This window comes from Plectrocnemia conspersa, unplaced genomic scaffold (assembly GCF_051122295.1).
Source record: "Plectrocnemia conspersa isolate PC_06_02 unplaced genomic scaffold, ASM5112229v1 ptg000012l, whole genome shotgun sequence".
Classification (NCBI taxonomy): Eukaryota; Metazoa; Arthropoda; class Insecta; order Trichoptera; family Polycentropodidae; genus Plectrocnemia; species Plectrocnemia conspersa.
The window spans coordinates 20,073,867-20,097,448 of NW_028277176.1; the positions used below are offsets into that span (position 1 = coordinate 20,073,867).

At 30.8% G+C, this 23,582-nt stretch overlaps 3 protein-coding genes across 7 annotated transcripts; 1 reads left to right on the top strand and 2 right to left on the bottom strand.

Annotated features, from left to right (window-relative positions):
* Positions 1 to 27: 27 nt before the first annotated feature.
* Positions 28 to 9,384, bottom strand: LOC148228533 (uncharacterized). 4 transcript variants are annotated; one of them, XM_088199212.1, is made up of 4 exons: positions 8,624 to 8,717; positions 4,168 to 4,307; positions 2,071 to 2,112; positions 28 to 2,011 (listed from the first exon to the last, which is right to left on the bottom strand). In XM_088199212.1, the coding sequence occupies exon 4, from the start codon at positions 1,422 to 1,424 to the stop codon at positions 114 to 116; it is 1,311 nt and encodes a 436-aa protein (XP_088055338.1). In that variant the 5' UTR covers positions 1,425 to 2,011; positions 2,071 to 2,112; positions 4,168 to 4,307; positions 8,624 to 8,717; the 3' UTR covers positions 28 to 113. The 4 variants fall into 4 exon arrangements, with proteins under 4 accessions (XP_088055338.1, XP_088055337.1, XP_088055335.1 ...); XM_088199211.1 differs by lacking the exon at positions 8,624 to 8,717 and adding an exon at positions 9,273 to 9,384 and having other exon boundaries at positions 28 to 2,112; XM_088199209.1 differs by having other exon boundaries at positions 28 to 2,112.
* A 99-nt stretch (positions 9,385 to 9,483) lies between these two features.
* On the bottom strand, positions 9,484 to 14,191 carry shv (DnaJ heat shock protein family member shriveled). Its single transcript, XM_088199216.1, has 4 exons — positions 13,715 to 14,191; positions 11,055 to 11,399; positions 9,939 to 10,149; positions 9,484 to 9,861 (listed from the first exon to the last, which is right to left on the bottom strand). The coding sequence occupies exons 1-4, from the start codon at positions 14,165 to 14,167 to the stop codon at positions 9,803 to 9,805; spliced, it is 1,068 nt and encodes a 355-aa protein (XP_088055342.1). The 5' UTR covers positions 14,168 to 14,191; the 3' UTR covers positions 9,484 to 9,802.
* A 2,445-nt stretch (positions 14,192 to 16,636) lies between these two features.
* LOC148228535 (uncharacterized) lies at positions 16,637 to 22,821 on the top strand. Of its 2 annotated transcripts, none has more exons than XM_088199213.1 (6): positions 16,637 to 17,167; positions 19,853 to 20,177; positions 20,248 to 20,505; positions 21,897 to 22,059; positions 22,135 to 22,341; positions 22,498 to 22,821. In XM_088199213.1, exons 1-6 carry the CDS (start codon positions 16,817 to 16,819, stop codon positions 22,523 to 22,525), a joined length of 1,332 nt encoding a protein of 443 aa, XP_088055339.1. In that variant the 5' UTR covers positions 16,637 to 16,816; the 3' UTR covers positions 22,526 to 22,821. The 2 variants fall into 2 exon arrangements, with proteins under 2 accessions (XP_088055339.1, XP_088055340.1); XM_088199214.1 differs by lacking the exon at positions 16,637 to 17,167 and adding an exon at positions 19,503 to 19,743.
* Positions 22,822 to 23,582: the final 761 nt, after the last annotated feature.

Consider the following 23,582-nt stretch of genomic DNA (forward strand, 5'->3'; position numbering starts at 1 on the left):
ACCTGATGTTGAATAAAACAAATATCCTTTCTAAAAATATTATATTTCAACATTGTATAAATGAATAATACTATATAAAGAGATAATAAAATTATTGTATCGTTTTACGTTTATTATCTGAAAATGTTTAATTTTGCAACAAGACTATCACAGTAACAATAAAGTTTCAACCTATAGTTATCGACGCAGCGACTCTGCCTTCCGTAAAGGTTGATCCGGCTGACAGTGCCGGTCACATTCCAGCCTTTAATCGATTGGCGCACGGTCGCTTCGAAGAGTCCGCCGCCCGGTTCTGTGTGAACAACCACCGTATAATCTTGGACCATGTGATCCACCCCCGACACTTGCGAACTGTTGAAAGCCTCAGCTATCCTGGCGTCCAGAATCTTTGTTAAATTCAACTTGGCGCACTGCATATATCCATCCAACATACTATTTATATGTTTCACTATCAAATTGGCGACGATGTTTACGATCACGTCGTTCACGTCTAACTTTCTAGCATCGTGGCAAGTGCACCAATGAGGTTCTATATCAGCAGACTGACAAGTCCTGTCAGTCGTTACGGGTAAAAATAAACTGATACCCCTAGAATATTTATAAAACGGATTCGATACCTGTAAACGTATCGCTTTATCCTCTAATCTTAACGAATTTATTATATCTACTAGTGTCTCGTGAAGATCATAAGGCGTTGTCAACTTTTTAGCGTTGCTTTGTAAATTGGAAGCGGCTAGAGGATATTTAGATTTAAACGCTTCCGGTAAAGCTATGAAGAGGAAAGGTAGACGCTCTTCCATCCTGCCTTGATAAGTCGATCTAATTCCTCCCCAGCGGATACCGTGATCGCTGAGAACGATCAATATTGTCTTATTTAGTAAACCGTCGCTGTAAAGATCTCCCAATAGGGTCACATACTTCTCATCGGCGAGCATCGGATAGTTTAAATTATCGTGAGTCAAACTAGTCTCCCAAAAAAATCCAAAATACGGATGATCTTTCATAGTCTTAACAAATTTATTAGTGTATTGCAATAGCACATCTATGGTCATCCAAGGTCCTATGCATAGTTTAGAATTGAGTCTCTTCTCGTGTCCTATTTCTTCTTCAGCTAAATAATTGAAAGTTCTCCAATAATAATCTGTGGGAGTTCCGGAAAATCCTTTTTTTAAATAATTGAAAACACCTATGTTTGCTGCGTCTTCTGCCAATGCAGTATAATATCCTCTCTCTTCGTAAGTGTTCCATATAAACGGGCATTTGTCGAAATATGAACTTTTGAGCAAACATTTAGAACTCAATTCGCTTACATTCAAACCGGACAAAACTGGAATTAAATTTGGATACGTGTTATCTCCAACTTTATTATATCCTTTAAAATCTACAGCTCCGATATTCTTCAACCATCGTACAGTTTCAGGCATTGTTCTGATGAAATTCAAACGCGATACAGCATCTATCCCCAAGACTAACACACTAAATTCTTTCTCGTTTGCTTCGATGCTCTTAGGTTTGAGATTGACAAACGAGTGAAAGTCTTTATAAATATCTGAAGCATTGTAACTACACTCCACTCTGACGAATTCGTCTCGAACTTGCACAGGCTCTGTAAAATTTGTACAGTAATATTCATATCTATGTCTATTATCCGATCTGCTTATAGATGACGCCGGAGGTCTATAGAACGGTCTATAGCAGCAAGACAACAGAGCCAAATCTATGATATCATAGTTTTTGAGATTATCTTCTATTATCCAGATGTGTGTTATGTTGGACTTGACTAAAGGAGCTGTCGATGAGTTGTAGCAAAGGATCGGAGAGACTCTTTCGACGTATCTTAATATGGCATCGTCGAAAGGCTCGAATCCTGGGATTGTGCATCCTTCGGTCTTTATGAAGTAGCCTTTGTCGCTGAGATCCTCGTATTGGTAATTGTCCGCCTTGGACCAAGACAATTTGAGATCGCGTGTCTGAAATGTCACTTCTTCCACGTTCGCTATCAACAAAAACACTGTGCCAATGGCAATCAGTATGGCAAATAGGTAAAATTTATACTTGAATGTAACGAACGTTTTCTTCTTCTCCGCGGGTGGCGGATGTTTCACAGTCATCCTGAAACATACAAAAGTATTATTTAACATTACTATTGTCCATAGTACTGGTAAAAAGATTTTTTAAATTTAATATGTTGATTAATTAAGGGTCCAGAATCTTCTCATTTTTAGATTGAAAAATTAATTAAATATGAGTAGAGGAAAAACGCACGGAACATTTTACCTCACAACACGAACATTTGTATTTTACCTACATCAATAAATTTACAACACTAAATAAAATTAAACTTTTTTCAAATAATAATATAATATAGAAATATTTTATATATTTACATATTACAATGAAATATAAGGTTAAATTAAGAATGACATATAAGGTCAAATTAAAAAATAATCAAGTGCAAAAAATTAATTAACAGTTTTTTCCATAATCTTTCATTGTATCATGACAGGCGTTAGCCCAATGCGTTACAATGGTAAACACAACAAGATATGGAAATCAGTGATAATTATTTTGTTAATTATAAATCATTGTTACTACCCAGCTCGATTATATTTTGCTTATTTATTCGTAAGATTAGGAAAATCTAGGAAATCCTAATCAATCGAAATTATAATTATCACTAATTTCGATCTCACAGACACGATAGAAATTGCATAACACTATGGTTCATATGGGATTTGAGCCCAAGTCTTTCAGGTATTGGTCACCAACTGACACCACTAGTCTATCTTTGGTTACCTATGTAATAAATAAAATTGTATAGTTATAAGCTTAAAATAAGCACCGCTTTCACAACATGCTCTAAAGTGGAGCAGCGCTATGTCATTCGCTTTTTAGTAGTGAAGAGGTGAAACATATTGAAATTTATCGACTACACTGCACCAGTATGGTGATGCGTGTCTGTTACTTCAGCAAGTGTACTAATGGGGTATTTTTCCAGTCTATAAAATGTGTTAAATATTTTAATTCTAGCTATAGCGAAATATTTTTTCCTTCTACGAGAAAACATTACTGGCCATTTGTTAAACTATTCATTCTATTTAACGCCCGATGGGAATTTTTAAAAGAGCATAACACCGTCGTGTCGGCAGCGAATAAAGCGTTATCGTTTCTATGTGGCATACTGATGAAATCCTATAATTAAACCTTGAGGGATGCCAGCAGATATAAATAAAACTTCTTCTGTCAATGACTTTTAAGTTAAATATATAATATTTTTTCATAGATTTTATCTGTGACAGCTAGTAAACTTAGACTGATAACTATTTATATAAAGAAGCGCAGCAGGGTCTGTATCCGGTTTATGAAGAACTATAACGTCTGCTTACTTTCACGCGATTGGAACTATATACAAGAAAGAGTTTATAATGAATAAATGTAATCGATGACAATCAGTGAAAGTATTTTAAAGGCTTTATTTATATAAAATTTATTAATTATTTCCTCAGCTTTACTATTAAGAAATCGTACACTTTAATCTAAGGGGTTTGAGAAGTAATCTTTGATTCGTTTTTCAATTTAAAAGGCTGTGAAACACTGCGATGAAAATACTAAAGAAAATTTTTGTTTAATAAAATGAAAAGCGTAAATTTTCTTTTCCAATTTAAAGGGTAAAAAGTTGTAAGAATACGCGATGGAGACTACGAAATATTATATTATATAATATCAAAATTCGATCAATAAATGCGGATATAAAATGCACTAAACGTTTACCTAATTGTTAAAGAATAGTAAATAAAAACATACTCAAATTTATTACAAAAAAATGTTTTAGCTTAGTGAATGCTTTTTTTATATTGATTTTTTGGTGTCTTGATAACCACTAAAGCCTTTTATGTACAAAAAGTTACGATTTTCTTAAAAAAAATTATGAACTGAACGTTTATAAATATTAGCTGTTTGTACTAATAGTATTAAGTAATGCACAGTATTAATTTCAATATTTGGAAATTTATTTGTACGTATCTATCATATCTAATGTGATGCGTAAATATAATATGATAGAACATATGCACATGTATTGTATAACGTACTACACAAACGGATTAATTTGTAATATCTCACAAAAACTCGAAATGGGGATATACATATATAATTTTTCAATCAAACCTGCGCTTATATTGAAGTTCATTTGAGATGGTATCCAGTCGCGGTCGTCATGGAAAACAGAGGCTGCGAGTCATCTGGATGGACCTTTGCGTTTGCGCTCACCAGGACTCGATAAGACCGCACATGCGCCCACGAACTCCCTTATCATACATAGATATAATATAAATTCACAACTAAAATTTAGTATATTTTTATTTCGTAATCTGGCTCATTAGCCAATTTCCCACTAAATTAATGCACTTGTATACTACGACGGAGCAAGCTGTGTTAGAAATTGTTCGCGAAAGAATAATATAATATATCAATAGTAGAGCCTCAGAATAAATAAGATTACGCTTTACAAAAAATACCTTTTTTAATATATTTTCCTCGAGAGCTTAAGTTTCTTCTAATATCCTTAAAACTATCAAATATATAAATTCTTCAAAGTCAATAACATAATTACTATTTTAAAATCGATAATGAAATGAGTATTCCAGATACATTAAATGAATACGCGTGAAAATGAAACATGCGTTACTGATTCAGTAAATGTGAAGTTATTAAACGCAGCACTTCCTTTGTAGGTTTAACAGATCGTAAAATATTAATTTTACTTTCGAAAATTGATAAATACCGACATAACTTGGACTAAAAATGAAACTGCCACAACAGCAAAAATAATAAAATATCAGAAGAAGCATTTAAATATATGCGAAAAATAGTTTCCATTTATATAATTATAATGTTAAATCAATTACCTTTTATATTTTTTATTATTGAATTAACTTTCTAGCACATACAAGTCAATTTATTAATCTTACTTCTATAGAGGTATATAGATATGTGTGAACTTATTTCACATAATTAAAATTGTTACAAATAAGATAATTTTGCAAGGATCTGAATAAAAACACAGATAATATGTAGAATGTTGTCAAACTTATTTAAATTATTATTTGAAGCGGCATCCAAAAGCTGATCCTTAACACAATTCCCAGCTTATGAAGATTTTATAACATTTGATTAATCAATATTTAATATTTCTGCAGGTTATATTAAGGGCCAGGACCGATTCTGAGAATTAATATTATATTTATCACAAAATGAGAAACTACAATTTATATAGCGATATTTCATTCTTCTTAAAAACACGATGAAATCAAAATTGTGCTAATTTTGAGGTCGACTTTGTGTATCTTTGTAAAATTCGTATACTTAGACAGAGCCGACCTCGCATTCCACCAAAACCCCGTTGTCAATTTTGTGGGGCCCTTGGAACACTTTGTATAAAATAAATGAGGGCCAGAACAACGTGAATGTGTCGTTTCTTTGAATCATTCCTTAATGTTTGTCTTCGTCGCAATAGATCAAGAAAATACGTTCGATCCTGTGTTTTCTTCTGACAGTCCATGTTTCGGAAATAATAAGTGTTTCAACTTTCAAGTTGCCCGTACTCGCCAGAGCCAGCCCTGTTGAGGGCAATCGACGGTCTGCACTTATCGCGTGGCTTTCATATGATTGTCATCACTACGATGGAGCGTCATATTTCAATGGTATATTTCAACTATTTTCTTTTTAAATTCATATAATCTTCAATAATGGAAACGTTACACAACCGAATGGGAAACTAAACTGACCTGGAAAAGAGTGTCCTTTTTTTGGTTAAAAAAATAAGATATGACTATTTAAAGTTTCGACGAAAAAGTGCCGTTAAAACTAAAATAAATAAATGGTAATATAATATATAAAATACAGGTAGTATTCGGAATTTAAACTGATTATTTTAACATGTCTCACTCATTTAATATTACTTTAGAATGAAAATATGAAATTTAAAGTAAATCATGGAATTTATTTAGACTAGTACAAGCCTGAGAAAAAATTATAACGAGCTATTACTATTTTTCATCTCACCTCGTATAGTAAAATAAAAATCATTACACGTGTATACATTTATCTACGACTTGTAATCCTGATTTAAAAATATTAAAGATTACAAAAAATACTATTCTTAAGTTGAGACTTAATTTGTAAAAAGACTTAAGTTGTGACAGTCTTTTTACAAACTGACAATATTATAAACATTTGCCTATTTGGCGAATGATAACAAAAAGGCATTGTTTATAATCATAATATTCTTAAGTATATGTGATAATTAAAGGTTCGCACTTTTAGCATCTATTGTATTTTTCTAATCTCGCATTTTTTATTTATGAATTTTGCGTTTATTGGCAAATAAAAAATATATTAATATCAGTTAATTTACAAGTAATGATAAAAATTGAAGTGGAAATTATTAAAAATTAAACTTATTTAGCTCCCATAATAAATAATGGGTATATAAATTAATAACTAGGTTGCTATAAAAATATAAATATAACATAAAAATGTTAAAATATCAATTAATGCGCTATAATTTATCATAAATAATCTTTGAATAAGTTTTCACATAGTGTTACTTGTAATTCGACCTGTTACAATTAAATTACATTTATTCATCAACAATTTTTAATCCTTACTATGTATAAAATATCAAATTGATTTCACTTTAACTTATTCAAATACTCTTATATTTTTTATATGCAAACGCTACCTTCGTCCCAAAACAATTCGTCAAAATAATAATACTAGTGTTAAAGTCTTTTTTGTTATCTAAGGTAATGGTCTTATTATTATTGGTATTAATATAAATATATAAATAAATAATTAGTCCTAGAAAAGAAGCGTGAATTTTCACTACTCAACTTAATGTAAAGTGTAGCAAAAACACATTTAAAATAAATAATATTTAAAATAAAAAACATACTAAATTTATGAACATCAAATATGGAATATAATTCAGAGCATATATCAAATATTTTTTCAGGATGTCTTTTCAAGAATGTATTCGTGAAATGCACGAATCATTTATCTTTCGTTTATGGTAATCTGACTGACATGTTCCTAAATTCCATCTCCCAAATGTCAACCAAACATCAATATCTTCAGGCCAATATTTTTAGTCAAGTTTTTAAATTGACTCTTTCAACATGGAATAAAATGCTTTTGAATCAATAGAAGCATCATTTTTTTTAAATTTCGTGGTGTGAAATGTACAGCAGCTGCAGCACATTTATAATAGGGTGCAAAATCAGGGACGTCATTTGGGAGGAGGGGGAGACAAATTGGAGCACTTGCCCCTTCTTGAATTTGGCCTAAAAAATGCCATTTAATGAAATACTATGAATTGTGATGAAATCAAAATATTAAAAAAAAGATCACTGACTGGTCAATTTTACCCCCCTCTCCATGGAAAAAGCAGTCCCTGATTCCAAATCACAATTTCTCGGGTTGTCCCTCAAAAAAAAATCTAAAAAAATGAATCTTGAATCTATATCGAAAATATTTTTAAAAATATGTGATTTTAGTAAATATATTTTTACCAGTACATATATATTTTTTACCAGTAAAAATATAATTTATCTGGTAGATACGTTTTAGCAATTTTCACGTCTAGGTTTTGAGCGGCTGGTACAGACTGATCTAAAAATTGTTTCCAATATTAATCGATGGATTAACAGATTTTACGACGAATTTTAGTAATTCAACAATTTCAAATAAAATGGTTAGGAATTACTAAATATTTTTACCGTAATATATTGTATCTCTAAATAACTAATGAAATAAAATACTGGAAATTTTATCATCAAGTCATTTAAAGTGGCTTAAAAAAATAAAAAGTATATATTGGGCATGACAGATGCTTTTGGACTTCTAAAGATTATTATAGTTATAAGGTGCTCGGATTTTTCCGAACAAGATTTTTGTGGACACTGATTATTTCGGACAATAAAATAATTTATTATTATATTACAAAATATTTTAACGTAAACATTTGGTAAACAATATGGGAATCAAATTGAATTTACTTCAATGTATCGTTTTTGGTTTTAGCGGTTTCATCAGTTTTTCAAAATAACTTTTGTCGGTACAAGTGATCCAATTGGAGTTTTCAGTGTTGGCAGCACTGTAAATCAGACAGCTGTCAATAACCACTGCAAATCAGACAGCTGTCGCGCCGCCGCCAAAAAAGTTCAAAACGATCTTTATTTTTCCGTTTTTATAGACATCAACTAGTCAAAAAGGTTATAAAAATAATCAAAATACCAAACAAAGGTTATTCTGAAAAGCTGATGAAACGTTTTTTTCACAAAGCAAAAAAATATTCACGTTAATTTTTTTAATATATTATTATAAATATTTTTTTTGTCCGGAAAAAACGTGTCCATAAAAATCTTTCTGCAAAATTTGTGTTCGGAATAATTCTGCATTAAAAAAAAGCTGGAAATAAAACTTGCATTGTATAATAGATTCATATGATACAGTATTTAGGCTTTAGCAAATTATTTTTCAATTGAGATATCTTAAGTAGCCAATAATAAGTATTTTATATAAATTCACATCACAATAGTATTAATTTGAATTAGATACATACCATAAATCATAAAATCCCAGCAGCGTAATTTACCAGCGTGTTAGTCGAAGTGAGATTTACAATGTAATGAATTGCCTATTCTAATCTCTTATCATTCCTGATAAATAAAAAATATTGTATCTTTTATAGTATTATTATATAATATTTTTTGATAAATTATCAAGATGTAATTGTGTAATATACACAATTTCATTGTAATAATTTCATTATAATATTGAGATTCAATTGCTGAAATTTCTATATTACATAGTGATTGAAAAAATAATTATCAAACCTTGTGCATAAATCTAAATAAATAATTTTAGCTACTACACATTCAGTGGAACCTTGACATATGAGTAACTTTTTTTAAATCTGACAAAAACTCGTATGTCAGAGCATTTTTTTTTAAATTTGACTTGACATACGAGCTAAAAAATATACTGCCAAGCTTAAAAAAAACTTTATCAGTAATTTAGATGGTATATATTTACCATTTCAATTTTCCCCATTGAAATGGATTAACAGCATTTCAATTGATTTCAATGGGGAAAATTGATTTGACAAACGAGTAGTTTGAGGCACGAGTTCCGTCACAGCGAATAAAACTCATAAGTCAAGGCATCACCGTAATTGCTTATTTAAAAAAAATATGATTTTCAAAACTTACATATATTTTAAAGCATCCTTCAATGAATTATATTTACATAACAAATTTAGATTGTTACATATTAAATTTAACCAAAATAGGATCGGATTCTTGGTCCGACATCGGACAAGGCGAGTTACGTCGCGTTTGAAATGAAAGATGATCCTTTAAGTGGTTAATAAGGCATCTCATCTTGATCGTTTCAATCTCGGCGTAAATAAAACAAATTAGGTCACATTTTCAATTATTTTTATTTAATTAACTATTCTCCTTTTCCATTTAAGTTTTTATATGAAAGTGAGGATTAAAGTATAAATTATTTATGTATGTATATAAAAACAAGATTTCTACCATTTTAAGTTCATACAAGAATCACAGACCTTCAGTTGATCAAATGAGAACCACGGGCAAAATTTCTTTCAATGATTAAATCAATAAAGAAATTATAAACACATTCTGAATTGAAGTAATGTCGATATAATTGACTAGAGGTAGACAATTAAAATATTCAGCTAACAGTATAAATAAACAATTTTTTGGTAACTTATAAATTATGATAATCCATTGTATACTTTGTTATTAGATGATTGCTTTAAAATCTTTTTGATAGCTGAAAAATAAATTATACAATCATTAGATAAATAGCGGGTAATAAAATAATATGTGTTATGAATAATATGTATTAACCTTCTTTATCCTCTTCTGAAAATTCTTGCTTAGGAAAGTCTACATCGAATGTGATGTGCATTATACCGTGTAAATTATTATTTTCAAAGTTGGGCATTCCCTCACCCTTTTTCCTAATTTTTGCACCTGGCCAAGTGACTCTGTCTCTTGAAACTGATACTTTATGACCGTCTAAGTGAGTAATCTCCATATTAAATCCAGTGAGTGCGTCCTGTTAAAAATATATTATTACTACATAAAATCATTCTATATCGATGGTTATGATTTTTCACTGCATTAACATTTTAAGTATACAGTTTCTGGCGACGTTATAAGACACACTTTGATTTTTAAGCATTTTTAGATTTCTGAGAACTAGCTTTTTATTACAGTTAATTTGTCATTGTAATAATGGATTGAATTATACTTATATATTTGTTAGTACTATTGCTTTAATCTCAGAAATTTTTCAAGGTATAAATAATATAAGCTTTTGCACAAAGTCACCCAGGGTATAATAAAATATTTTGTCTAGTCAACATTAATACATAAATACAAAACTGCTCTATTTTTAATACATAAATCTAATACAGCAAAAGCAAGGTTAACCTTGTTCAAAGAAATTCTACCGGTTCAAATTAAAAATGCATAATGAACGGTAATTCAGTAAGCACAATTTTGACAAGCTTTTGCCAAATGCGTTACGAGGTAAACACAATCAACAACTACTAAGTAAGTAGAGAGGCACCAGACTAAAATCAGTTTGACAATCAGCGATATTCAATTTATTAATGATAAATTATTATTATGGCTTATGATCAATAGATGTCATTACGCATAATTTAATTTTTAATTATTCATCCATGAGATTAGAAAAATCTTGGAAAACCTAATCTGTGATGATCGATATAATTATATTATAATCATAAATACTAGGGTCCATAAAGATTCGAGCCCAGTTCTTTCACATGTCAATCACTGATTTATACCACTGGATAATTCAATTTATTATAAAAATTATAGAACAATTATATGTAAGATTATAGCTGGCTCTCAAAAATAATAAAAAATATGAAAATCAAGATGCGTCTGATATTATTAAAAATTCCAGTTAGTTTTTAAGTATTATTATATTACCTGAAGACTAATTGTAACGTTTGTAAACAAGTCGTCGCCTCGCCTCGTGAAAATTGGATGCGTGACTGTCTGCAATTTGATTACAAGATCACCGGGTTCGCCATCAATATGAGGTTCACCCTCGCCCCTGACAGTTATGACCTGCTCGTCGGGCGCTCCCGTTTCTATTTCAATCTCCAGCACCTTCTCTTCGTTGACCAATTTAACATTGGGACATTCGTCACAGACAGTCTGCTGCATCATTTGAAACCGGCTGGGACCGAGGCTTCGGGTGACCATCTCTTGTCGGCAGTTACACTTTCTCGTTCCCGAAATGGGCTTTATCACAGGTTTATTGCGAGTTATCTGAAATTGAAATGAACAAAATATTAACAGCAATCATTTTAACTAGCTGCTATAATAGACATTAAACATGTTACACTGGTGAAATTTTTGGATATTTTTCTTTACATCTTTTTCAGTAAAGAAAATGTCAAGATACTTTACTAAATATCTGTTCTATATTTAAAGAATTTTAGCAATACATATTAATTTATTGATTGCACTTGACGATTCATATTTTAGGGTGATATTATCAATAGATTAATTACTAGTATGATGAATTTGATATATTACTAGTAATTTGTGGGAGTTTTTTCAATCTTTCAATCTTGTTACTATATCTATGTTATCTGCATAGTCGAAGATTCGTATTTTAAAATCTTAATGATCGCCTGCATTATTAATTACGATACATATCTACATTAGTAATAATCGTAGATTATTTGTATAGTTTTTAATTGAAACAACGATGACTACTTCATATATGTACATAGGTTTACGGACATTAACCCGTCAATTTGACTGGTGTCATTAAAAATAGGTACATATATAGACCAGATTTTCAAAAATAAAAAGTTTATTGCCCGATCTCTCACATACTGAACAAATGACAATAATAGTTTGTTTTGTATATATATATTACCATTTACAAATAGAGCAGGAAAATATGTAGAGATACAAGAACCGTTTTTTAAGTTTTATAAATATAGATGATACCACAGGCAAGGGGATGACAGGAAAAATATTCAAAATGTTGCAGAAATATGATCTTTTGTTATGTGATATAATGGGGCAAAGATAGCATTTTTCTTTCCATGTTCTCCTCATACATTACATTTAATGGTTAATGATGCAGCAACTTGTTGTGTAGACAGTGACATTTTGATAGAATACACAGCTCAACACACAAGATACATTAGTTACATTTAAACTTCATTTAGTATTCTCGAAACAAATCATATTTGTTTGTGTACACAAACCATTGAGTGTATTGCTGTAAGTTTTTGGCTGCTAATTTATAATCCACGTAAAAAGCAATAAAATCGTGCCATTGTCATTGCAGAGGTAATGCTTGGTTATCTAGCGTTCATATTACAAATTAAATGAAGAACATATAAACCGAATTTTGCCCAATAGGAGAGCGCAAAAAACAATTATCCCTTCTCAGAAGTCAAAAATCCACATCAAAAGCAATAAAATCGTACTGTCGCCGTCGTAGTGTGAATGCTCACTAACGAGCATTCCCACTGCGACGGCGCTAACACGATTTTATTGCTTTTGACGTGAATTTTTAACTTCTGAGAAGTGATAATTGTTTTTGCGCTCTTCTATTGATCAAAATTTGGTTTGTATATGCTTTAACCAATACTCTCATATCAGAAGTCCATTGTAACATTGGTAATTTTAAAACGGTTACAATATTAAGCAGTTGAAATTAAGAGGAAAATATATTTAACAATCAATCAATTACCTATTTTCAGAATTTTAAGACCATACAATTTTGTGTGCGCAATTTTTGTTTGCGTAATAATCACCGAACCTTTTAAAACACGTGTAATATTGAAATGCTGACAAACTATGGAGCAATATACGACATCTGTCTGTACTTCTTCCGTGCTTATTTTTCCCTGAAAGATGAGTTGGTTTAGTTTGTATTTTGGACTTGACCTAATGAAAGTTGTAAAACTATGATTAGTTAAATCGTGTAAGATAGGTTTGGGTTTGAACAGCAGATGTACGTTTCGCAACTCTGAAATTGAGTTTTTTAGACATTTTAGAGTACCTTATAATTTCACCAGTTAAATTATATTTTCGCTAGTAGAAATATATATCTAATCGTGAAAATGTATTTGGACTTCACTGGTGAAAATAAAACTCCACTGAAAAATACACATTCACTGTCACATTTATACATTGCATAATAATATAGAATGATAAGTATATAATAGTATGTTGAATAATACAATATAGTTGAAATTTTATACTTTAACTGGAATCTGCCAGATAAATTATATTTTCACTGGTAAAAATATATTAAGATATGGTTTCACTAAAATGACATAATTAAAAAAATATTTTTGGGATAGATTTGACTGTTTTTTTAATATATTTTTAAGGGATAAGCCGAGAATTTCTGGTTTAAAATCAGTGACGTTATTTCAGCTATATTCAGTGGTGGTGGGGGGGGGGCAAAGGTTGGTCAGTCAGTGCTCATTTTTTATTGTATTTCTTTTTCATTAAATGATATGCATTTTTCTGGGCAAATTCAATAGGGGGGGGGGGAATATGCACCAACCTGCCCCACCTAAGTGACGTCCCTGCACTTATGACAATTATACCTCAATAAAATTTCCATTGTAGAGCTCTTCGAGAGTGACTTGTAAAGTCAGCGGCAAATCGGCGCCGCGGGGCGCTTCCCTGTTGTGATCGGAACCTCCGCCGAAGTGGAAGCCGAAGTCGCCGAAGAAGTTAGCGAAGGGATCGGCGTTGTTCATCATGCCGTCCTTCTTGAGACAGTCTTCGCCGCACTTGTCGTAAAGCTCGCGCTTGTCGGGGTCCGATAACACCTCGTAAGCTGCGCCCAAGTCTTGAAACTTTTGAGAGGCGTCCGGATCGTCTCTGTTCTTGTCGGGATGAAGATCCTTAGCCTGGCGACGATAGGCCTTCTTCACTTCGTTGGTGCTGGCCGAGCGGGTCACGCCGAGGATGGCGTAAAAGTCTCGGCCGGAGGCCAATGCGCCTATGATCAGAATTGCACAAACCCATACTAAGAACACCGACGCTCCTCGCATCCTAACCGAAGCCGACGTGGGACTGACACTTTAAAATCGGTGCTGCCAGTCGCGACTCTTTTTTCCCTTATAGACGCTACACTGACGCACAGACGAACTAATGCTCCATTAACATCTTTAATTTCGATTACAATTTAAATTTATATTTCAATAAATATGATTGCCATAAATTTGTTAAAAGTTATACGAAATGCTTTCTGTACATAAAAATCTGATATTTTTAAACAATTTACATTCGAATAATTATTTTTGCTTCTATTTGAATTGATATATAAATGAATATCCTTTCTAAATCATTTTATTTAATATTCACATCAGGTCCATTTTTACTATTATTATATTTTTAATCAATTTGTAATATTATAATTTGAGTGAAAAACAGCGTATTGAATAATTTTACAAAACTATGCGGCTTATTAAAATACATTTGGTAATATAAAATAAAATATTCTTATATAATACAATATATTCAAAATACATATTATTGTTTTATATTTATTTTATCGGTGATAGTTAGTCAGACAAACAAAATAGTTAGGAATTCAAATATATAATAAATTACCCATAAATATTTAGTAGTAGTAAAAATGTTTTTCCGCGTAATATGTATTTTGCGCGCTGGTAGCACTTTTAGCGTAGTACGGACGGCTGTCAATGCAAAACCGATAGACCAATCAAAGCCGACCTCGTGTTCGCGTGTTGCCATATAAATTATTAATTTTCCACATTATTTATTATTTTTCGTCTAAAAATCAATGAATTATATTATTTTTTTATGTTTTATCGTTATTTTAATAATTTGTTATTAGAGGGAAACATTTTCGTAGTGTAACCAAAAGAATTACAATGTTTTCTGATAAAATTTTATAAACTATCGAGAGACCGAAATATTTTAAATCGAGCGTAAAACGAGACCATACTATGCCTTTTTTGTCATTGTTTACGCAAGCACACAAACGCATTTCCTACTCAGACCCGATGACATTTACAGTAAAACACCGTATATTTTTTCTTTAAAAATAATGATATTAAAAAATAAATGATAAAAAAGAAATCTAAGAAAATTAAACTTAAATTACTTATAATAAAACATACATCTATAGGCATATAACATACAAAAATAATAAATTAATAAATTCTTAATGCCTAGCCATCCGGACATTTTATTTCTTTATGCATTTGACTCAGCTCTGTGACAAAAAAACACGATACACGTGTAATTTTATTGTCAGAACAAAAAATACACGCACGTCTTCGTCCAATAAAACGAGTACTACTGGGCGAACACGATGTAGGAAGATCTTCGGAAGCAAATGTCTTCTGGAATACTTCTATAGCTGACTTTCGCGTCTTTTTACAAAAAACGTTACCATTAAAAAGTCTTTACTAGGACGGTGAAAAATATTGATAGTTCCAAAAAAGATTGCTGATTCGCACATAATTAAATTATGAGTATAGGCAAAAACACTCGTGGATTTTCTAATACGATACGCGCCTGAACTCCTTTCACCCTTCCCCCTCCTCATATTAGAACCGTTCTAATAAACCTTGCCTCGGATATTTCCTAATTCTAAGTTATTATTTTATATTAAATTCATACCTACATTACAAATTAATTTTCCCTTTGATTAATTTATTTCGAAAGGATTTCTTTAACTGTATTAATCGGGTCGATCTGTCGGTTCATGTGCATCCATTCAATGCATTTTTTCATATACCTCTCCTAGAAATCCATCCCGTTATCACATTTTGTTAGTGGGTCAAGCAGCCCGATGTAACACTTGCGCGCCTTTAAAGGATAATTTCATAACCGAACGATTTCTAGACTTGATAAAGGGGCTTGATATAAAAGGTTTTCAAATCACTGCTAACAATCAACGTATGTTGAAAGCTGAAAAAAACACAGAAAGTCAGAAGAAAACACAGGATCAAACATGTGCGACTAATGGGCCATAGTTTTTTGTGTATTTTCTTGATTTATTACGACGAAGACAAACGTTAAATAACGATTCATAGAAACGACATATTCAAGTTGTTCTTGCCCTTATTTCTTTTGAATTAAGGCTTCCAAGGGCCCCTTAGTTCAAAATCGACAATAGAGTTTTGGTGGAATGTGATACCTGTTCTGTCTAGATATACAAATTTTACAAAGATACACAAAGTCTTAGACCGCAAAATTCGTACAATTTTGATTTTATCGTATTTTTTAGAAGAATACATTGTAGTTTCACATTTTGTAATAAAAATATAATATCAACCTCTATTTTTATTAAATTATTAGTTTGAGCGCGAGGTCAATACGCAAATGAATCGGTTACGTATGCTTAAAGCCGGCCCTGAATGAGTAATTTGAAAGCTCTGAAAAATCTGGACAAGTAGGCATAAAACCGGAATATCCGGTTCAAACCCGGATATCTGGCAACTCCAGAGCTACCCTATTTTCCATTTTCCGCTCGGGGCAGTGGCCACCCTCACTGTGTGCGGAAGGGGGATGAAATGCGCCACCCTCTGGGGGTGAGTAGCGCATGTTGTATCGATGTCGGACGTGCGGCGGTTCGGAATAAGCCGAAACCGTTAACATTCACCTCAAATCCATCCACCGCGCATTGATTTCGGTGATCGCCCGCGCCGGGTCGAGATGAGATCATAATGAAATACGATTCGTACGCGAGTAACTTCCAGGTGACTGTGCTGTTCTTCCTGTCGCTGATACCGTGGCCCGGGCCGACGGTCTTCAAGATCTCGTGCTCCAGGGACAACGCGAAGATCGTCAGGAAGATAGTGCAGAGCAAATGGATACCAGTACTGGAGAAGCACCAGGTGAAGCTGCCGCTCGAGTGCCCCTTTCATCCGATGAGGGACATTTTCGGGCCACAGCATGCGGCCAAGTTTCAGCATCGCTCGTCGCAGTGGACGTGCGGATTTTGCGGCAAGTCTTTCTACGAGGAGAAATTTCTAGATATCCATTTCGATAATAGACACAAAAGCAATATTAACAAGGTTCATATCAACTGTAAATTGGAATTATCGAATAAAATTGTGTTATAGTGACTAACCACTCCTCTCTTACAACAACATTGTATCGTAACTGGTTAACCAAAAGTTGTCTATGTAATTTGTATACAACGATATTACCTTCTGAAGCAATGCTTATAAAACTGTTTTATACTTTTATACTTAATATAACAAAACAGAATTATGCTTATTCGCAGGGTTTGCACAAAAGTCTTCGTTAAAATAGGTGCGACTTGCGTCAATTTTGTATTACGAGTAATAATGATAATGCTGTTTCGCATAGATATATTATCGCAAATGAAATTATAATAAACATTTCTGCTTTTACGGTTTCCAAATATATAAAACTTTTTCAGCTATTCACGTATTATCATATTTAAAAAAAATTAACGAGTGAAGTTCTAATTGAATTGTACTGGTTTGGGATATATTTGTTGTAAAGTCTTTGTTGTTCGACCATGTGAAATTTAAGAATGATATTTCATTACTAGCAAGAAACTTATCCAAGTATGAAAATATATTCGTGCATCCTTGATTAATACTTCTTGACTGAAAAGAAAGCTTGAAGTTCAAATAAAGATTCAGAATTAAAATGTAAAACGATTTACATAGAATGACCACTGTACTTATTTTACAGTAAAAATTCGTGTATCGAGCCTATCGCATTGTTTTGATTTTACAGTAGATTTTCCAAAAAAATCAAGTGTAGAAAATTTATAAATATTGGTAGATTTTTTTTATAAATACTGAAATATCTCGTGGGTTTCTGAAAAAATATTTATTATTATTCCCGATCCCTTTCTCATTAAAAAATCAACAAAATAAAAATAATGTGAAATTAGAAATATACAATTATGTTGTTATATAAACATATAATTATTACTACAAATAAAATGTTTTAGACACATCTGATGCAAATATTTTTGAATTTTAATTAAAGAAAAAACGAGATTCATCTTGCTGTATAGCGCGAAATTTTTGGTTGTTAACTATTTTCTTAACAAAATACAAAGGTGCATTTGATTTTTTTTTCTTTTTGATAAAACGACATAATAAACTTTTTGAACCTAAGAAATTTGCACACTCTCTATCAATTGATTCGTGTACTTTGTATTTAAGATAAATTGTTACAAATGACATAATATTTTTTTATCACTTTCTCGTGTACATTTTTTTGGGGTGCTATTTAGCAGGGAAATATTTTAAAAGATGCTTGCATTTAAATAAATACTTTGTTCCATAAAACAAATTGTTTGTGCATTTATGTAAGGTAAGTCTTCGGTTTTTTTCTTCGGAATAGGATTCGTTGCAGAGAGTTATTCATTAGGTGTTCACTGTTCTGACCAATGCTCCAACAGTAATGCACAAACAATTTGTTTTATGGAACAATAATTTTATATACTGCTCATTTATATTGTTCTTATTATTTTACCATCCTAAAATGACTTCTTCTAAAGCTCCATTGTTAGAACGAGATTTAAGAAATAATTATCCATTTGGGAATAACTTTTAGCCTCTCTAAATATTATAGATAAAGAAATATTAAATAATAAATAAATATAGCCAAGTTTAAAACCGCTAATAAAATATTTTTATTTTATTTCATGCGTTACACAATGCTTTGTGTACATTATTGATAATGATCTTTAGCCAAAAATATATAAAATAAATAGTGAAATTGTTGAAATTTTAACAACAGATTTCGGTGAAGTTTGCTGGAGCTACATGCTCAAATTCATATGTAAGATAGCTCTAGTTCGGGAGATTTAAAATTAAACTAATTTTTTATAATTATTATTATTGTAAGCAGTATTACATTTTGGAAGTTATAGAACGTTTTTATTTCGATCCATGAACATATTCTGGTATTACATCTAAGATTTATTGAATTTATCTGTTAAATTTAATCTTTAATTTTTAAAAGTGAAAAAATAATTAAGTAATAATAAATATTTTCAAAATATTGCTTAATTATTTATATTTGACAAAATTCATTTTTGGTTAATAATTAATTTTAATTTGTAGTGATATTTATAATCAATATCAAATGATTTTTTTGAGAAATTTTTAATTTGGGAAATATGTAAAAAAAATATTGTTTATTCTTGATAATTGAACATTTAACTTTGTATACATATTATGTCATAATTATGTTTAAAAACTCAATTTTTACTATTTAAATAGTTTTAAAAATGTCATTCTTTGATATTAACATTTATGAAAATAAAACTATCTTAACAAGAAAAACAATCGAGATAACAAGCGATGACAGCATAAAAACAACAAAATTTAATAAAGTAAATGCTGGTCACTTAACCAAACGCTGACATCTGCTAAGTTTATGTACAAGTCTGAATTTGAAGTAACGTGTAGTCTAGTGAAAAAATATAATTTAATTACTTATATCATTTTAAGAGAAATATTTATGTTTAATGTCATTTTTGATTTCTAAAATATCTGCCAGTCTAATCTGTGTCAAAAAACAAAATGTTTCCTGCTATATTTACATAAGTAGCGTTGAATTTATCTATCAAAACATAATTAATCTGCATGTAAGTTAGGTAAAGTATATAAATTGTATTTATTATATATTAAGAGGATGATGTCACTATAACACAAAAGTATATCAAAACTAAGGTATGAAAAAGTATTGAAATAATTATTTTTTAGGCGGAAGATGCCGTCTGTTTGGCAGACTATTGTGATATAATGCGATGTCAAGTATTACTATCACAGGATAGTATCTTGGGGTTAGACGGTGCCAACGTGCCTAGTACAGATATTGAAATATGGCAAGAAGCTACAGTTTACAGAACTGCATTAACCACAGCGGGTCCTAGAGAAGTTGCCAAAATATTCTTCAAGGGCAACGAGCAACAAGCGAAAGTTGTAAATTCTAAATCTAAACCTAAACAAAAAATCGAAGATTACAATAACTGTCCCAAACCGACTGAACCGGCTATAGTCCACGACGACACCATAGAAAGTAATGAAGGTAATAATCATAAAATAATCGATTTAATTTAATATAATGGTAAAGTATAATTTATTACTTATGTCTATAGATGAAACGGAGACTAAAGCTAATGAAAATGATGGGGAACAAAACAGCACGACTGAACATTGCGAAAAAGATATGGTCGATTCGGCGTTACCTCCAGTGGATCAGAAACAGCAGAGGATATCAGAATTGCAAAAGTTAAAAGCAAACTGCAAGCCTGAAGAATTGCAGGCACTGAAAACTAGATGCGAACTGCTCGTCAGAGATTGTATAGCCGGTTTAATAATTCAGCTTTCAATTCATGACTTTAAAGAAATAGAAGGTACTTTAATTAATTATTAAATAAAAGTTGTTTCACAAATATTGCTACTAAAAGAAATGTGAAGATCTCTGTTGCTGTTTTTTTTCATTATAACATTTAGTTTTTAACGTAATAAATACATAGTGTTTATGAAAAGTAAAATTAATATAATATGTAATATCCAACAGCTCTTAAATCTATTATGACCAGGTTTGTGGTATCTGTCATTTTTGAAAAAGTTGTAATAGAGTTAATGTGGTGGTCAAAGTATTTGTATTCAAGAAACATAATCACAAGGAAGTTTTTAATAATGTTCCAACATAAAGTGGACAATATCAGCTTCCATAATTGTGTCGATAATAGATAATGATTAAAATAATATATTTTTACTAGCATCTGCCAGATAAATTATATTTTCGCTGATGAAAATATATTCAGTGATGATTTCACTGATATGGCATATTTTGAATAATATTTTTGGGATAGATTCGAGACTGTTTTTTTTTATATTTTCTTTTGATGGATAAGCCGGGAATTTCTGGTATTTAACCCTTTGCGGCACACGAACAGATGCAGCTAGAATTTTTGGGTTTTTTTAGCAGAATATATTTAAAAAATTGCCTTAGATATGAATAAATTAAATAAAAAAAATATTTAAAAAAAAAAAATTTTAAATATTAAAAAAAAAAAAAAAAAGATGTAAGAATTAGAGTAAATAAATGTATGATATATACAAAAATCTTTTAAAATTATTATATATTCCAAATCTATACATTTCATATAATGTATATTCAAAAACTAACTTACCTATGTTGATATGGTAAAAAGATATAAACGAAACAAAATAACTCGAAATATGCACTTTAGAAATATGTCCCAGCAAGAAAGTCAAAATAAGAAATGATATGTCACACCCGAGCGAGAATGACCATCGATGATGTCGCTCTAAAATTTGGTTAGAGGAGGTAATAGGCCAAGTCCACATTGGTGGTTTCATCCGTAGATGAAACGTAGATGAATGCAAGTCGCGGAAAAAAATCCCAAAGAGGTGGTCTCACCGTGCAACCACTATGCCGGAAAGGGTTAAATAAATGACATACATTTTTCCGGCCAAATTCAAAGGATGGCACCCAAATGACATCCCTGCTACTGTCGCCCTTTCCTTTTCTGACAATATTTTCTACATTTTCCACATTAGACCGAACACAAGTTAGGAAATGCTGTTTTTGATGGTATTGAATTAATAACTATTTTGTAAAGATCGTCTAATAGATCATTTAATTTGTATACAGCGTAGATGTATTGGACATTTACTTTTCTTTTTTTAGCAACATGAATCACATTTTATATTTCTTTAACATTATACAATATGCATATTTTAATTAAACAGTGTCTTATATTATAATAAACAGAGGAGATGAATAGAGCCGTTTGTTGGTACTTGAGTTGCGATCGTTACTGGGAGGATGCAGCAAGTTCAGTCAGACCGTTCCCATGGACGCTCGTGATGGGCATAATGACTGTCCTCACACTCGGGATATGTATGTGTTATTATATCATTTGGGTCCTATTTGAGTAAGTCTTTAATTGCATTTATGAACATATTAAGCACAATAACTAAAAAACTATTTATTTAATTATGTCGTTCAGCTCTGATGATAAGAGTTTGGGAAGCAACAGTGCATCAGCTACGGCACATTCGTCGCCAGCGCGAGGAGCTTCGGTACCGAGCAGCACGCAGAGTAATATATATAACGAAGAATACTATACAGTAGCCGATCTAAATGAACTAGGACAAAACGAACATTACATATACGTCACATACCCACCGGAGTTAAAACGTAGACTCCTCGAAAGGTATGGCAATAATATATTCACTTTTCTCTTGTTAAAAGATCCTAGCGATGATCTCTTTAGTACGAATAGCAATAAATTTTAGATTTTCATACAATGTTTACGTTTAACTTATACTTTCTAGTTTAATCTTACTAATGTTAATTTTTTTCCATGTAGCTGCTACAATAGAACGACCCGCCTTTGAAGTTGCTTCAATAAACAATACATTTTGTTATTAAAATATAGTCTAGATTTTTCGTTATCCAACAATCGTTAATCCTATTTATGTTTATATCATAGATACCCTGTTTTATTTTTAGATTAGACGTAGATATGGTTTTATTACGAGCGATACCTATTGTGAAAATTAAACTTTTAACTAAATTTACACGAATGATGCATTTAATTGTTAAAATCATATTGTGTATCATTATTTAATTTTCACATACAAAAATGTACATATTTTTTTTATTATAACTAAAGTTGTTTAAAGCCATTAAAGTCACTGTATTACTTATAGGTAATTTTTATACTATTTTTTATTATAGTGACAATGTTGCTAGTTATATATAATATAAAAATATACTAATTAAATTTTACACATTTCGTGGTTAGGTTTTTGTTAATGCACATTGAATAATGCTTACTTATGAAACTGCTTGACAAAATGACCAATCCTTAAATTTTGATGATAAAAAACGTAATATCTATATATAGTTTTAAGTGAATTTTTCGATATATAATAATAGTAAAGAAATATATAAATCGGCGACAAATAGCACAAATGTGTTCTCTTTCTATAGGATATATTTTCAATTTAATTGTGAAACTGGTGATGTCTCTATGACTGTTTTTTAATAATTATTTAACGTTCAATTGAAATACTTATTTAATGAATAGCTAAATATTTAACTTTATATTTTTAGAGACATCGCTAGATGAATTTTAAACAAAATGTACTTTCAAAACTAAATATAAAAATTATATGGATAAATTGAAAAGGTTTATAAATATTGTTTGATGTTTAGGACTCAATTGGCATTGATCGTTAATTATATATTTTCAGAATTATTGTATTAATTTTTGTTATCTATGTATAGGTAAATTAATTGAGGGATTTAAAAGCAAAATATCTTCTATCTACTACACATTTCTGGAAAATCACTACAAACTTCCACTTTACTTCCTATTACATTATATTTTTAATACATTCTGTATTTAACCTAGTAATACATATTTTCAAGCTTTTCTAGTTCTTTAAA

What these genes read in the sequence shown, in the direction of transcription:
- shv (XM_088199216.1), bottom strand. Translation starts at nt 14,167, where the DNA reads ATGCGAGGAGCGTCGGTGTTCTTAGTATGGGTTTGTGCAATTCTGATC. An exon ending in ACAATGGAAATTTTATTGAG is followed by an intron (nt 11,400 to 13,714) that starts GTATAATTGTCA and finishes TTTCAATTTCAG; the next exon opens with ATAACTCGCAATAAACCTGT. An exon ending in TTCAGAAGAGGATAAAGAAG is followed by an intron (nt 9,862 to 9,938) that starts GTTAATACATAT and finishes TTTATTTTTCAG; the next exon opens with CTATCAAAAAGATTTTAAAG.
- LOC148228535 (XM_088199213.1), top strand. Translation starts at nt 16,817, where the DNA reads ATGAAATACGATTCGTACGCGAGTAACTTCCAGGTGACTGTGCTGTTC. An exon ending in CACCATAGAAAGTAATGAAG is followed by an intron (nt 20,178 to 20,247) that starts GTAATAATCATA and finishes TTATGTCTATAG; the next exon opens with ATGAAACGGAGACTAAAGCT. An exon ending in ATCATTTGGGTCCTATTTGA is followed by an intron (nt 22,060 to 22,134) that starts GTAAGTCTTTAA and finishes TATGTCGTTCAG; the next exon opens with CTCTGATGATAAGAGTTTGG.
- LOC148228533 (XM_088199211.1), bottom strand. Translation starts at nt 2,111, where the DNA reads ATGACTGTGAAACATCCGCCACCCGCGGAGAAGAAGAAAACGTTCGTT.